The 17368-nt window shown below is 42.4% G+C and overlaps 1 protein-coding gene across 2 annotated transcripts in view; it reads right to left on the reverse strand.

Moving 5' to 3' along the window:
* The window catches only part of ST8SIA2 (ST8 alpha-N-acetyl-neuraminide alpha-2,8-sialyltransferase 2), a 504425-nt gene that overhangs the window by 131456 nt on the left and 355601 nt on the right, over nucleotides 1-17368 (reverse strand). For both annotated transcript variants that reach the window (XM_082254689.1, XM_082254688.1), the window contains 2 exons: nucleotides 9344-9472; nucleotides 1987-2244 (listed from right to left, as the gene is read on the reverse strand). In XM_082254689.1, coding sequence (XP_082110815.1) covers nucleotides 1987-2244; nucleotides 9344-9472 — 387 coding nt within the window. The remainder of the gene's footprint in view (nucleotides 1-1986; nucleotides 2245-9343; nucleotides 9473-17368) is intronic.

Genomic DNA, 17368 nt, shown 5'->3' on the forward strand with positions numbered 1-17368 from the left:
TGCGATTTTTTGATCACGCGCTATAAACAAAAAAAGAGCGTCAATTTTGCAAAAATAACAATATTTTTCAAATTTTTTTATATGAAATTCCCCAAAAAAAAAAGTAAAAATCAAAAATTTTTAACATTTTCGGCCAATTTGTTTATGCTACATATGTTTGGTAAAAAAAAATCACAAAAAGCGTATTTTGATTGGTTTGCGCAAAAGTTATTGCGTCTACTAACAAAGGGAAAGATTTTTGTCATTTTTGTTGTTTTTTTTAAATGCGTAATGGCGGCGATCTGCAATTTTTTTTGCGGTACTGCGACATTGGGGCGGACAGATCGTACCCTTGACTGACATTTTTGACACTTTTGGGGTTACCAGTGACATTTCTACAGTAATCAGTGCTATATATATGCACTGTTACTGTAAAAATACACTGGCAGTGAAGGGGTTAACTTTATTTGAGAGGGAGGGGCTGTGTGTGTCCCTAGGGGCGTGATTCTAACTGTGATTGGCTGTGGCTTGAAGTGTAGTTACACTGATCAACAGTCCTACATAGTAGAACCGTATGATCAGGGTTTCTACACAGGGGAGAATGACAGGCGGCTTGTTTACACAAGCCGCCTGCCTTTCTCCCTCTCCCCCGACGATCGCAGAGTGAGCGGCGGACATCGGGGTCCGTGACCGCGCGGGATTGGGAGCGCGCCGCCGGCGGCGCGCTCGCTCCCCAGAGCCTCACAGGCTAGTGACGTTAATATACGTCGCTTTGCCTGTGAGGGGCTGACTGCCGCAGTAAATCTACTGACGGCAGTCGGCAAGTGGTTAAAATCTATAAGGGAGGGTCAAGTGATACAAAAGGTAATAAATGTGGGGGATGAGCTGATGGAGAAAATAAAAGTACAGATGGGGGCAGGATAGGCTTCTCTGAAGAGAAAAGTGGATAGAGTAGGAGATAGTCGGACAGATTGGTGTAGGGAAAGCTGTAAGCTGGATCCCACAATTACCTACTGCATAAAAAAATGATGTGCAGAGGCCCCTCATAAAAATAGACAACATACATGGCATCATGAAATATTGATGTCACTGTGACCTTGTAGCTAAAATCCTGTTTACCATTATGCCTTTTTTCCACTAGTAAATATCAATGGAGTTTTAAACAGGGCATTGGCAAAACTAGGAAAGGGAGGTGACCATGGCAAAGAACTTACATTTATCAGCATCAGTTAAATTAAAGCCCAACTCTAGGAAACCTAAAAATTATCTCTAGCAGTGGGGATGTGCTCAAACTGCGAGAGTTAACTGCTTGTTTAGGTCTAGGGGATAGAGAAACTAAAACCTAAATACCGTATTCTCCACTCCTCCACATTACTATACCAGTCCCTCCAGTATCTTCTCCCAATGCTCCAGCAATCAAAGGTCCTGACATCATAAAGACCAATGCACCTTGCAGTAGACATGATGACACCAATAGACAGTCCACCTCTAGAGTGTGTGTGTGTGTGTGTGTGGGGGTGGGGGCGTCATTCACCAGGCAAGTGGAGAATCAAGTATGTTAAAGTGCTTCTCCTCTCCCCTAGATCGGGGTCTCCAAACTTTCTAAACAAAGAGCCAGTTTATTGTCCTTCCAACTTTAGGGGGGCTGGACTGTGGCCAGCAGGAGTGGAAATGTCCCTGGCATCAGTGGGAGTAAGCATTGCCACATTTGGTATTAGGGGGAGGACCAGTGCCCCATCGTTGGTATCATTGGGAGGAAAAGTGCCCCATTGTTGGTGTCAGTGGAAGAAATGGTGCCCCATTGTTGATGTCAATTCGCAGAATAGTATCTCGTATTAGTGGGAGGAATATTGCTCCAAGGGCCAGATAAAGGTGAGCAAAGGGCCGCATGCAATTCCCAGGCCACAGGTTGGAGACCACTGCTCTAGACTAAATGAGGAGTCACCCATGCAGATGTTCGAATTTCCCAGAGTTGGGCTCTAAATATACAACCATTTATAGTGTTACCTTATGACAAAGTCATGGGAGTCAATCTCTTTTCCACAGCCGCTGTTGAGTAAAATTCCCGAGTTTCCAACAATGGCGCATGTTTTAAAGTTTTTGTTTTTCAGAGGTGAAGTCCTAGGTAAAAGTTCATACAAGTTCTTGGATATATTCATGGTGCTGTCTCTATCAAAGATATAATGGATTATATCACCCGGCTTCAATGTTCCCTTCAAAACTGAGATATCCCTTTCAGCATCTAAGAAATGTAGTATTTGTTTCCTGAAAGACAAAAACAACTGGATTAGCTCTTAGCATGATAGAGGTTTTCAGATGGACTTAAATAGAAAAATATGCCTCCTAACTTTGATCTGGTCTGTCAGTGTTGAAACAAAGCTTCGTTGTAACACGCTGCTTTCTCCCTTAATGCAATCTTACATTTCGTAACGGAAAACTTAAAGTTGAAATTTAGTCATGGACTTATTTTGCATAGTTACATTGATCCAGCTTAGACCAATGCATACCTCCCTGATTTGGAGGGGCTGTTCCTTATTTGAAACCAAATACTTATGTCCCTCTTTCCTTCTCAGCTGTCCCTTATTTTGGACAGATGTGTAGACCTATTTAACAAATGCAATAGTTAAAGTGCAACTAAAGTCTGAAGCACATGATTGGTTGTCAGGATGTCCGGGGTCCTGGCAACCAACAATGGTACAATGGCAGTACATCTGGAGGAACCTGAGCTTGAGGCCAGATGGGGGGAAATGTCCATGAGTGAAACAGAGGCCATAGGCTGTCCTTAAGACCAATGTGACAGGCCACTGACAGCTGTGGGCTGTATAAAATCTTCCAGCAGGCTTCATTTGGTCTCTGGGTCATAGTTTGGAAACCCGTGTTCTAGAGGGATCCCACAGGTACTGTATATGCATAGTTACATTGGTCCAAGCTAGACCAATAAAACTATGTAAAAAATGTCATAGCTGGAATTCATCTTTAACACATTTTATATTTTTATTAACCACTTAACCCCCGGAGGATTTGGCTGCTCAAAGACCAGGGCCTATTTTGCGATTCGGCACTACGTGATTTTAACGGACAATTGCGCGGTCGTGCGATGCTGTACCCAAATGAAATTGACATCCTTTTTTTCCCACAAACAGGGCTTTCTTTTGGTGGTATTTGATCACCTGTGCGATTTTTATTTTTTGCGCTATAAACAAAAAAGAGTATCAATTTTGAAAAAATATTTTTCAATTTTTTTTATATGAAATTCCCCCCCCCAAAAATGTAAAAATCTAAATTTTTTAACATTTTAGGCCAATTTGTTTTCTGCTATATATTTTTGGTAAAAATAAATCGCAATAAGCGTATTTTGATTGGTTTGCGCAAAAGTTATTGCGTTTACTAAGGGAAAGATTTATGTCATTTTTATTGTTTTTTTTTTACTAGTAATGGTGGCGATCTGCGATTGTTTTTGTGGGACTGCGACATTGAAGCGGACAGATCGGACCCCTGACTAACGTTTTGACACTTTTGGGGGTACCAGTGACATTACTACAGTAATCAGTGCTTTACCTATGCACTGTTACTGTAAAAATGACACTGGCAGGGAAGGGGTTAACTTTATTAGAGATCCAGGGGTTAAGTGTGTCCGTAGGGGCGTGCTTCTAACTGTCAAGGGGCGTGGCTTTTGATGTAACCACAGAGACATACAATCCTACATAGCAGGATCATATAGTCTCTGCTGTTACACCAGGGAGAATGACAGGCGGCTTTGTTTACATTAGCCGCCTGCCTTTCTCCCTCTCCAGCGGGAGATCGTGAGTGGCCGGCGGACATCGGACCCGCCGGTCACTCACGTGGGGATGGCTGTGAAGGAGCAGGGGTGGGAGCATGCCTCCGGCGGCGCGCACTCGCCCCCTACAGGCTCCTGGGCGAGCGACGTAGTACTACGTCGCTTTGCCCAGGAGGGGCTGACTGCCGCAGTAAATGTACTTGCGGCGGTCGGCAAGCGGTTAAATAAATCATTTCATTAAGTAGCATTTTTCATATGAACGTAAAATTTTGCCCTAAGGCACATATCTGTGCTGTTTACTTGCTTCTCCTGTGTGTATAGTGTTCAAGGGAATAGAACCAACAGGAGATGACTTTTGCAGGATTATATGAATCTGTAGAGGAGAAGTAGACCCAATGGGAATTTCTTTGTGTAGACTCCTATGAATTCCCTTTGTGTCTCTGCTGTTGCAAGAACTTGCAAGTGTCATAAGCATCAGGATCCTGTCTGCAGTACTGACTGCTAAATTAGGTCAACAATTGAATGTTATAAACCCATTTTTAAAGGACAGCATCTTTTATTTGCGGAATTAAGGGGATGTTCATGCTTTATTGACAGTACAGTAGAGTTCTACTACTTTAGTAACCACTCTTGTACAATTTAATAATAGAAGGGTCTATCTACACTGAACATGTCTGAAGGCCGTGTCCAGACTTGAGATAAGTGTCTTTAGTTGTTTGTTGGCTTTTTTCTTAGCGTTTGTACAGACAAGCGTTTGAGGCTTGTGCATGTTTTTTTTAATTATTTTTAGCCAATGGAAAGCTAGTTACTAGATTTTTGGTCCTCCCTCTAAAGCCGAATGGGGCTAAAAACGCTTGAAGGTTGTAGCCCAAAAGGAGCTCATGTACGTTTTCAAGCTACAAGCTTCAAGTGACACTACACTCAACTATGAGCAGACACAGCTAAAATCCATGGGATTTTGGATATTGAGTGTTTTGGAGTGTAATGCTCACTCCCAAAAGGGTCAGCTGAATTATCATAGGTTCCTTTACTAGGTCAGCGCAATTGCAGCCAGGCACACAGCCACTGTCTCTCTTCTGGCTCAATGAACAGTCTGAGTTTTGCGTTTTTGGATGTCATGCCTGCCTCCAAAGACGCCCAAAAAACGCCCAATAAACGCCTGAAACAAAAACGCCCAGGTGTGAAAGGAGGGTAACACCATCCCTGCGCTACTGAAATTCTAAGAAAATTTATCTTTTTTTTTTCTGATTCTGTACATGCTACAGAGCTGAAACTTCACAGGTACACTTTTTAGACCCCCCAGACGCTAAATCCAAAGAAATCTCATTTTTTTTTCAATAATTTTCTTTTAATAATTGGCTCTCTTTCAAAAACCAAAATTTTTAAGAACTTTTTTTTGTGTGATTAATAGTCCCTGGGGCATGACCCAGAGCCCTAGGCACTTTTTAGGGGCATTTATTGGGTTTTAGGGCTTCAAAATTGTGTTTTTTTATTCCATATATATATATGAAATCAAATATACATACATATATATATATATATATATATATATATATATATATATATATATATATATATACACATATATATATATATATATATGTATATATGTATACCCCTAACCCAGAATCTGCATAGTGGGGTCACGCTAGCATAGCAGAGTCAGTTCACCCTAAACTACATTACGGTCACCCTGACATGGAAGAGTTCGGTCACCCTGGCATAGCAGAGTCAGTTCACCCTAAACTACACTACGGTCACCCTGACACGTAAAACCTTCCCTGCAAAAACTAGATTATTGAATCTAACTATAGTGGTATATAGTACCCTAACTACACTGCATATTCCTTTCCTCACACTAATAATTGCAAAATGACACTGGAGCAGCAGGAGTAACAGAAATGCTTCCACTCTATTCCACAGCCTCTCTATTACAGTGCTAGAGATTTGGCGGGGCTATGTTATATACTGGGGGGCGTATGGGGGGCGTATTCACTCCTGATTGGCCTCTGGACCCTGTAGTCACTCCAATTGGCTTTTACTGATGTTTCTGGGCCAATCACGGGCTTTTAAAGCCCAGTTCCTGTCCCATTGCATTTTGGGCGGTTCTGGTGGCCGAATTCCGAACTTTTACTGCAAAAAGTTCGGAATTCGGCCGAATTTCGAACAGCCAATGTTCGGGTCGAACCAATGGTCGACCCGAACCGTTCGATCATCCCTAATAATGACCCCAAAAATGGACAGCACTGAGACACTGTCTGAAATATCCTAGGCCAGACAAGTACTAGTACTGATGCACAAAGGATAGCAGCAGCCACAGTCACCAGGACCTACAGTTAGGTCTGCACTCACTTGGATGTCTCCTTCCAATATTAGACATATTTCCAGTGAACTCTTCATACCAGATCCTCAGTGAAATCCCGTGATTCATTCCAGAGACTTTCAGCAACACAGGCCACCCAGCTTCTGCATAGGTGTGATCTTGATGAGTATAGGTATACTTTCACCTGGGCTACCTAGAAGGGCAGCAGCCCTTCAGGCTGGGAACTTCTCCCCCTACACAAGAACAGGGCAGCTCCAGACACCGGACTATTTATGTACTTCCCCAGCCACCTTCTAGGTACACTCTCCCAGGGATTTGCTGAGACAACATTAATATTCAGGTTGCTGATTTGCCTCTCCAACTCACTACATTCTAGGACCCTCCAGAAGGTAGGGGTAAACAATAAAACCAGCAACCAGTGGAGCTCAGAACAGCCCAAAGCAATTGCAAATGCTCCACTGATTGCAGTGGAGCCAAAAATAACTAAATGTACCTAGCTTTCCTAGCAGCTTGTCTAAGAGAGTGCTACAGGAGCTTTAAACTCCAAAGCACTCAGATGTGAATGAAGCTTTACTCTGGACTGATCATTGTATGCTAAAAGCTCTGTTATTATAGGGCTGTATTCAGGGCTGCTGATAGGGGGGGGGGGGGACAACCAGCCCTCTTGTAGGGGGCCCGAGCACACAGGGGGGCCCACACAGAGAGGGGGATCAGTGATGGACAACAAATACAGAAATCTTCCTCCAGCACCTGAATCTGATCTGTCCTTCTCCCTGCTATCAGCTTTTATCTGTTGTCCCTCACTAATCCCCCTCCCTTGTGTGGCCCCCTCCCAGCACTTATCTCTGCTCAGGAGTTTATTTGTAAATTGTAACTTTGTTTCTCTCTCTCTCTCTGTCTCTCTGATCACTGAGCTCCAACTGCCCAGCCTGTATATTTTTCTCATCTCATCTTCTTTTTTATTTAACATCGTTTTTTTTTTTTTAGATTTAGCAGGAATTATGTGAGTTATGTTATATTTGTGTCTGCTAATAGTGATTTTGTTGTAATTTTAGCTAAATATATCTTTAATATTTTCTTGGGGGGGGGGGGGCCTGCCTGGTAGTCTGTACGGGGCCCTGCGATTTCTAACAGCAGCCCTGGCTATATTCACACTATAGTGTTTCATGCGCAAAATAATACAAAATGTACACAAAACATGTGTCTTGCTCGCAGTGCCATTTATTGCTAATGCCACCCCAAACATAGCAAGTAGATGTGCATTTCATGCAAAAAACACCTATCAGTGGCAGCAAAATGTACAGTTAAAAAATCATGCAGAGCTCAGTGCTTAAAAAAGGGTGCATGAGCGACTTTGCCTCATTTGTCGCACATAGGGCTCCCTATTCATTTCAGACAAATAAATTCATATATGAATGGGACCTTAGAGTGTTACCTGTTTTGTAAGAATTAGCATATGGGTGTTTCTAAGGGCTGTTTTACATCTATGTGTTACAGAAAAGCGCACAACATTGCAACCTGCATCAGCGCACGTTACATACTTTGAAGTGTTGTGGTGCCACAATATGTGTGTTGTGTCAATTATTTCACGGTACATATTATTTTTGGAACATTTTGGTCCATTGAAAATAATGGGCTGCTTAAAAGCAATACACTTTAACACGCGACATAGCATTTGCTGATGCGCCGCTCAAATATAAATGGTTATATTTATCTTTTAAAGAATATGTTACCCCAACATTTTATATTCCTGATATATGCCTGCTGTACCATGTACTTGTATGAAAAAGTATCCTGTGTTCTTTGTATTGCTTCCTTTATGTGAAATCCCTGGTGTTCCTGCTAGTCCCTCTGCTTTCACATTAAAAACGGACCATGCTAGGCATGAGAGCATGGTGTGGTCAGTTTTCGGGCTGTGCTGAGAACTCACCCTGCTCTCCTCCAGTGCTCAGAGTGGCGCTGACACGCCCCCCCCCCCCACCTCAGACAGCTGTTCACTGGAAAGATTAGTGTACTGCTGTTTCTCCATCCCCAGCTCTCATATGCAGCTGAGGACAGGGGGTATATGATCACTTCTAAAAAATGGAAAAGAAAAACATTTTTCTTCATGTATACATTAAAGGGTTGCTTTTCATTTGTATTTTAAACTCAATAGGTTGTTTTAAAAGGTGAGGGCTCAAATATACCTTTAGTTTTAGATCAGGGCTCAACACTTTTTTTTTCTATAATCTTTATTTTTAAGACACTTATACATTTAATTGAAAGAAAAATAAATAGAAGACAAGAAAAGACAACCCGTACAAATCTCCAAGACTTTCGACTATTCATTAAAAAAGGAAAAAGGACGAGAAAAAAAAAGGAAAAAGAAGGGGGTGGGGGTCCCTAAATATCTAATACTGCAAGGTAGAGATTCCTGAATACCTAATAGGCAAAGTTCAGCATAAAAAAATAAAAAAATTTAAACAAGAGAAAAGGGGATCACGTCCCTTTGATGGAACAGGAGACTATAAACTCCTATTCGCCGTACTATATTTGATCCATGGTTCCCATTTAGCATGAAACTCTTCTGATCTATTACTATTGGTACAGACCCATTTCTTATCTTCCATAATTGCGTTAACTTATTTCACCCAGTGTTCTATAGTAGGCGCTTTTTCCAAAAGGCCTGGACTAACAATGGCTCGATTCGGGATGGTCCTGTGCATTGCCTCCTTCGTGGTACTCAAAGTTCCATCAGGGCATATAAGAAGAGTATAATCCCTGATCTGTTGGATGCAGCTGTAGGAATACTCCAAACTTTCTAAACAAAGGGCCAGTTGTCTGCCCTTCAGATTTAATGGGGTCCAGACTGTGACCAGTGGGAGTAGAAAATGCCCCAGCATCAGAGAGAGTAAACAATGTCCCCTCATTGGTTTTAAGGATAATGGTGTACCATTATTGGTATCAGTATCAGTATCATTGGTATCAGTGAGAATAATAGTACCCCACTGATGATATGAGTGGGAGGAATAGCACCCCATCTTTGGTGCCTGTTGGAGGAATTGTGCCCTACCACTGTTGTGAGGGGGAGGAATGGTGCCCCATCATTGGTGTCAGTTGTGGATTGAATAGCGCGTCTAGGGCCAAATAAAGGCAAACAACGAGCCACATCTGGTAGTCCACTGTTCTAGAGCAATAAAAATGGACCTGAAAAGCTTATCTTGTGCCACTGTACACCCACCAATTGGACGAGGAGTGTCTCTTTACAGTACCAAAGGACTTACCTGATTTTCATTGACAAAGTCTGGTTGTGTCTCCATTTAGCTATTGGTGGTCTAATATTGGATTTGATGGTGTCACGGCTCCTCTCTGTACCGGGCAGGGCAGAAGAGTAATTTATTGCTAACTCCGCTCTAGAAGAGAAGATACGAATTACATTAAAATGCTCAAAATTGCTGGTAATTTTTGAATGAATTGCATAATCAAATATTGTATTATTTTATTCGGGCTCAGTTTGATTTAGCATTTTGTATATGTGTTTTATGTGTCATACAGCTTGATTTACCTTTGGCGACGATAATGAAGTTATATCCATATATATCAACAATGGAAAAACAGTGTTTCCATATCAACAGACTTCACATAAGAATGTGAAAGCGTGTCTGTCTACAATGGACACCGCCTACTGTCTGTTTTCTCAGAACATATCTCTTGTCCAAGTACAGCTACTTCCAGAAATTTAATGGCGCTTATGTTATGAAATTATATTTTTCCCTTGACATTTTTCAGACATACACATAACACTCAATTGTGTATGTCTATGACTCCAGTACACATCTCCAGGGCCACTCATATCAAAGTTCATGGTTTAAGCTCTTCTAAAGTTAGGGATAGGAAAAATTGCTGTGATCATTTAAAGATGAACTCCAGGTATGATCTTTAATCCAAAGGTACATTGATCCAGCTTGGCACAATGTAAGTATATATACTGTATGTCTAACCGGAGGGGCCACTGGGGAAGCTGACAACCACTTTAGTACTCGGCACTTCGGCACCACGATCTTCCAGGTGCTGGGCTAATAGGCTTCCCCCTCTGTACATAGAGGCTTGCTTGGCGCCACCATTCACACAACACTTTGTGTTGTTTTCAATAAATACAATTCTTACCATTCTCTGATTGGACAAGATCAAGACAGCACCGACCCTCTACTCGACTGCGAAAATTCATTGAAAAAAATACAAGGTGTTCTGGATGTAGCACCTTCCCAGATAGGCTGCTAGTAAGGTTAGGCAAATTTAGTTCTTGTGGCTATGCTGTAATCAGCAGAGCAGCAAGTAAATGCTTTGATTTGCTCTGGGCTCTGCAGACTGTATGTTACCGGCTTTTGGAGGCCGCCATGTCAAGGTGACCCGATTTGCAGGGCTAATTCGGGAGGCCGCTGCTCCCCGTCCGTTGCTCCCAGAGACCCCAAACTTTCACCAGACCTAGAGGGGTTCCTGGACCCCCGGCCCACCGAGTTTCAACCCCCTACCACCTAGGTTTCCGGAGATTTTTGCCCTGTAAGTTCGACAAGTTTGTGCCGCTGGGGCTGCGAGGTGCTACCGCCGATTACCGTGCGACCGCTCGCGGCGTCCCCAGCCACCGGGGACTCCCGCAGCCAGGGTCGGTTCTCCCCCGCCACTTCCAGCTAGGGACCCCAAATTTTTCAGGGAGGTCACCCGCCCCCCCTAAAAGAGGGGTTTCATTGGTGACCTGGTCTGGAGATTGGAGTGTCTGAGGAGCAGATCTGTGACAGACCCCACCAGGACAAGGGCTTTTAGAGAGGACTAGGGGCAAGCCTCCTACCCACTGATTATGGCCCATGGAGAGAGCAGATTGATCTCTAATGATGGACAGCCATGTGATGAATGCTAAGAGCGAGGCTTGGATTACTTCTCTGAATAAGGACAATAGAGCTTCCCTTCTGGAGCTGAAAAGAAGGTGCAATATTAATTTTGTGTAGGTTGGTGATCAGAGGGAATATGGTGGCCCTCTTGCAGACTGGGTTGGAGAGGGTCCTTCTCTTGGGATAGAAATATTTATCAACAATATCCCTCAAGAGATCTATTAATTCTACCTTTTCAGACTACTGGAACATTGTATGAGTTTGTCTCATAGACTGTTGTAGGCTGTTGCCAGCCAATCTGATGTGGGGTCACTGTTTATATTATGTGTTTCTCTCCCATTGTGTGCCTCATAGGTGTGCATTCCAATTGTTAATTTAGTTATTTGAGTCACCTTCACCTATTGTTTCTGTCTGTTGGCTAATTTGGCAAACTCTTGGAGGTTCCTACATGATGGGATTAGCCTTGTGTCAACTCTACTTCATTATCTAACTATTGGGTGATGTTTTGGGTAAATATTTGGTTTTATTGTTCATGTGGTGACTGACCTACGTTTGAAGTGTATAAAAACCTGTATTTCTGTTCAATAAACAGTCATTCCTTTGGATTTTACCTCAACATCTGTGATCACTCAGCTCATTATGGCCAATAGGTGGAGCTGATGATCATAGGCAATAAATACCTATTTACATGTTTACACTATTTATGGGCACTAGCACTTCATATGTGGGTAGGGTCTGGCCGCGCCTGTGAACACGGGGCAACATCTCACTGGAAGGCGTGCTCACCACCTGGGACCAGGAGGAGACTGCAGTCATGTGAAGAACCAAATGTTAAGGCAGTCCCCAACTCAGATATGAGCCACTTGTGTGCAGTAATAATGTACGGAGTTCCTCCATACCATATTTCTTCCCAAGAGACCACACCTGTACTATGTTAGCATTTAGGAGGCACAGGTAGAGGTAGCAATTTTTTGGAGGTTCCCTTACTTTATGAGACCCAGAATCACTATAGCAGGAGCCACACACCTGCATGTTATCTTACAACTGAGATACCATTCCATGTGTCGGATGTGCCAGGAGCATAGCACTTTTAATAGGTAAACATGGCACACATGGTCTTTTTCATTGGGTGATATTTACAGATATTTGTGATTCATAAGTGATGAGGAGTTAGGACTTCATATCTTTATTGCTGTCTTTGTCCTCATTTCCGAAATTCACCCTCTCTTATTGTCCTGATCACAAATATCACTAAGAATATAAGTTAGGAAAAATTCTAAATTTTGAGTTGCCACCAGGACTGGTAGAGAAGAGGGAAAATTGTCCAATGGGGACACTTGTTCCTGTGATAATAATCCAAAGCTGGTAATAGTAGAATTACATTCTATTTTTTATAAAAAATGTTATGTTTTAAAAACCACTTCCTTACCGCTGGACATCATATAATGTCCAGGGCTTTGAGTGAGGATATCTGAATGATGGGTTCAGCTGCAGGCATCATTTAGATATCATTTGTTGCAGCCGGTGATTCCCTTCACCATAAGAACAATCATAGCAGCTGTTCAGCTGCTTGATCGTTCTTACAGGCGGCGGGACGGGACATCCTCCCCCCCCTCCCGCCGCCCTCTGGTGCTTCTACCGGCTCGCCCGTGCGATTGGCGAGCCGGAGAAGGAATCCCCCACCGGCGGAAGTGTCACCATAGAGACTGTGAGGTCCAGATGGTCCCTGCAAGTCTCTATGACTCTCGGAGGCCCAGGCGCGACGGGACAACGTCACGCCCGGCCTGGCAGTTTTCAATACTGCACTGATCTTGGCTGAATAGCCGAGATAGTTTTTTTTTTAAATTTATTTCACGCTTTCTAGCCTGCAGGAGAGATATAAGGTCTTATTGACCCCAGATGTCCTCATAAAGAGGACCTGTCATTCACTATTCCTTTTACAGGGGATGTTTACATTCCTCGTAATAGGAATAAAAGTGATAAAAAAATTAAAAATGAAAGGAAAAGTGTAAAAAAAATAAATAAAAAAAAAATAAACAATAAAAAGAAAAAAAAAGTAAAGTGCCCCCGTCCCCGCGTGTTCGCATGCGTAAGCGAATGCATTCGTTTATTGCGGCCACATATGTAAACGGCGTTCAATCCATACATGTAAGGTATCGCCACAAACATTAGAGTGATAGTAACAATTCTAGCCCATTACCTACACTGTAACTCTAAACTGGTAACCTGTAAAAAATTTTAGACCATAAAAAACTCCCCTAAGGAGTGGGACTTTAAAGGCAATGACCAGGACTTGAGTATATCATGAGTATAAACCATTTATTCAATGTATTTTATGTGTGAGTATCTGTGTGGTTGTTCGTTCTGGGTTTGAGAAAGGAATAAACCCCAAAACTAGAAAATTTATGGGGGGCAGGATGGAAAACGACCCCAGCAGTAAAGGTAGCCGCACTTTTCCAACAGAGGCAATTGACCGAAACGCGTCTGGTCTCCTCTGGACATCTAAGCCATTTCCAGTATATGAGACGTAAATTATGGCCATGTTTTAATGCTATGTTTCATTTCTTTTTGTGAATTTAATTTGTATTACATTTGTTGAATAAATGGTTTATACTCATGATATACTCAAGTCCTGGTCATTGCCTTTAAAGTCCCACTCCTTAGGGGAGTTTTTTATGGTCTATCATACAGGGATGTTGGCAATTCCCAGGGCAAACACTGAACCCGGAACCCGAATAATTTCTTCTGTAAAAATTTTTAAAGCATCTCCTATAGAGATTTTTAAGTACCAAAGTTTGGCGTCATTCCACGAGTGTTTGCAATTTTAAAGTGTGCCATGTTAGGTATCTACTCGGTGTAACATCATCTTTCACATAATGCAAAAAAATTGGGCTAACTTTAGAGCTTTGTTTTTTAAAATTCATAAACCTTCAAAAAAACAGTTTGAAAAATTTCTGTGCAAATACCGTGTGACATAAAAAGTTGCAATGGCTGCCATTTTATTCCCTAGGGCCTCTGCTAAAAATATATATATATATAATGTTTGGGGGTTCAGAGTAACTTTCTAGCAAAAAAATTGTGATTTTTACATGTAGGAGCGGAGTGACAGAAATGGCCCGGTATGGAAGTGGTTAAGAACATTTGTTCAATTTTCTAATCGTTAGTGGAGTCAAATCAATGTTCTGCTTTGATCGCAGTGATGAGAAATCTTGAAGGAGCAGGATGGAAAAATTTTAACTGACAAACACATTTCTAACAGCGTATGTGGTTTTCGTTCATGAAATTACATTCTAAAATTGAATGTTAAAAAAGCAAACAAAATCTTGAAGTTCTTTCAAATGACATTCATCCATCCAGTCATCCAATGTAAAAAAACATTTTCATACCAATGTTTGAAATCTAATAGTGTATGACCAACCAGAGGAGATTTTGCTCACAGTGGAAGGATATTTTCTCACCTGTTCAGCCTTCAGGACAGGAAGTGAAGGCAAATCTCCCAGATGGGCAAAAAAAAATAAAAATCCTGACAATGGTTTTAACCCTCCCCTACTAGATCCAAAGTGGAAAAAAAAAGAGTTTTGCCTTTTAAATGTACTTTACCGTTAACTACTTGCCACTCGGTCACAGTCGATTTTCTGTGACTGACTGGCAGATGCAGGTTCAGCAACATAACTAAACGTTGCCGACTGTTTCTGGGTTGCGGCCCCTGCTGACTCGAGCTGTGGTTGGATGCAATTTTGTCAGCCAATGATTTATAGCTGAGACGTGCTGATCAGCTGTGTCCAATCACAGCATGGAGTACTGTGTTTACAAAACACAGGACTCTGTACACAGAGCAGCCAGATAGTTAAGTAAAAGCAGCGCGCATTACACATTGGTAGACACACTGTTAACCCCCTGATTGCCTCTAGATATTCACTCCTTCCCAGCCAGTGTCATTAGTACAGTGTCAATGTATAGTATTATCCCTGATCACTTTATTAGTGTCAATAGCGATGTCAGTGTCAGTTAGTGACCCTCCCAGATAGTCTGTTAGCGCCAGATTGTCCGCCACCCTATCACAGTCACACTATAAGTCGCCGATCACCGCCGTTACCAGTATAGCGTCATAGCTCCCAACTGTCCCTGATTTTGAGGGACTTTCCCTGATTTGGAACAAAGTCCCTCTGTCGCTCTTCCCTCCTCATTTGTCCCTCATTTTGGTCTGATCTATAACGTTTATATAAAATGCACTTTTTATCTTTTAAAAAGTTTTTTCCCAATGCTAAACCTTTCATCCAATTTCTAAATTGTTGTATTTATACAGAAATAGTAGTGGTTAAAAAAAAAAAAATAAAATAAAACACTTTTCTAATCTATTTTTTTGTATAATTCACCTTTAGGGGGCATGGCTGAGGGTGTGTCCTATTTACTAATCTGGTTCTATATCTGTTCCTCTATGTAAGGGAAGTTTACCAGGCCCTATTTTGCGATTCGGCACTGCGTTACTTTAACGGACAATTGCACGGTTGTGCGATGATGTACCCAAATAAAATTAACGTCCTTTTTTTCCAACAAATAGAGCTTTCTTTTAGTGGCATTTGATCACCTATGATTTTTATTTTTGCGCTATAAACGAAAAAAGAGTGCCAATTTTGAAAAAAACAAAAACTATATTTTTCACATTTGCTATATGACATTCTCAAAAAAAAAAAAAAAAGTAAAAATCTAAATTTTTTAACATTTTAGGCCAATTTGTATTCTGCTACATATTTTTAGTAAAAAAAAATTGCAATAAGCGTATTTTGATTGCTTTGCGCAAAAGTTATTGCGTCTACTAAGTACGGGAAAGATTTATGTATTTTTTATTGTTTTGTTTTTTTTTTGCTAGTAATGGCGGCAATCTGCGATTTTTAGCGGGACTGTGACATTGCGGTGGACAGATCGGACCCCTAACTGACATTTTTGATACTTTTGGGGGGACCAGTGACATTACTACAGTAATCAGTGCTAAAAATATGCACTGTTACTGTAATAATGACACTGGCAGGGAAGGGGTTAACATTATGGGTGATCAAGGGGTTAAGTGTGAGCCTAGGGGGGGTTTTCTAACTGTGTGGGGGTGACATGCTTGTGAAATCAATACAGAGACCTGTGTTCCTAAATAGGAGGTTCACAGGAGCTCTGTATTGATTCCTGTGTGAACAACGGTCTGATGTGTTTACAACAGCATACCGGCGTTCTCTTGTCACAGGCAGCGATCGCGGGTGCCCGGTGGCAATTGCAGTCACCGGCCCCGTGGATCAGCTTCCCTGCTGGCGAGTGGGCGCGCACGTTTGTGGGCGCGCACGTTCGCCTCCAGGATCACTGCCGCGGACCGCCGTACGGGTATGGCGATTTGTGGGAACATGCTGTTGCGGCGGCTGGTCGGCAAGTGGTTAATAGTGCTGAATAGCAGTGGTGGCTGGTGCTCCATGGGTCGGGGGGGCAGCAGATGGACCCCCCCATTCCCCCCCCCCCTCCATTCGCTGGCTCACTCACCCTGGGCAGGCAGTGGCGGCTTCCCCCTCAGTCTCCTCCGTGGGCTTCCCCTGTGTCTCCTCCCTCTGCCTCCTTCTTGGCCAATAGCATGGCTTCTCCTTTCAGCCAATCAGGTCTCAGCTTCCCGATTCCTGATTGGCCAGGAGGAGAATCAGTGTGGCAATAGCGAATATCCATTCGCTATTATCACACAACTGGGTGGGCTAAGTGCTCTGCTCCCCGAGCCCACCCTTTTTTAAGCCTATTAGAGCCTCTGACTCTAATCACGTGCTTAAAAAAAAAAAAAAAAACCCATTGGAATCCATACGTCCGGCGCCCTGCATGTAGATTAGGGGGCCGGAGGCATGGATAGGGGGGGCCCTACGCCCCCAATGGACGGCCGCCACTTCTGAATAGCTAAAAAAGCCCTGGCCATGAATGGGGTAAAATCTCACAGAGGTTAAGAGTTTAAATACAGAGGGGTCTGGAAGCAAAGATTAAACTTTATATTATTCTGGAAGATCACATTTTGTCAGTATTTTTCAATTAAAACTATTACTAATAAAACTTTTGAACGAAGCAGACAAGGTTCTTTCCCCGGCGACAGTCTCTGGCAATGTGTTGTTTTACAACTATCATTATTATTATGATAAGCGACAAGCTAATTTCTCCCGCACTCCTAATTCACGCTTGTCTCCTTCGCACACCTGACACTGTAATTCTTTGACCCAAAGCTATTTCTAATTAGCTTGCCTTGTGTGACCATTAAGTGCCTCTGTGCTAGACGTTAAGTAAACATGTCAGGCATTGAAGGATCATTTGTTCGGAGCTCTCGTTTCACATGCTAAGTAAGTTCTACTGCACAGTACTGATCACTTGAATAGTGATAAGAAGGGCCAATTCAACACCGGCATTTTCATTGAT

Source organism: Pelophylax lessonae (assembly GCF_965119305.1).
Source record: "Pelophylax lessonae genome assembly, chromosome: 4".
NCBI lineage: Eukaryota > Metazoa > Chordata > Amphibia > Anura > Ranidae > Pelophylax > Pelophylax lessonae.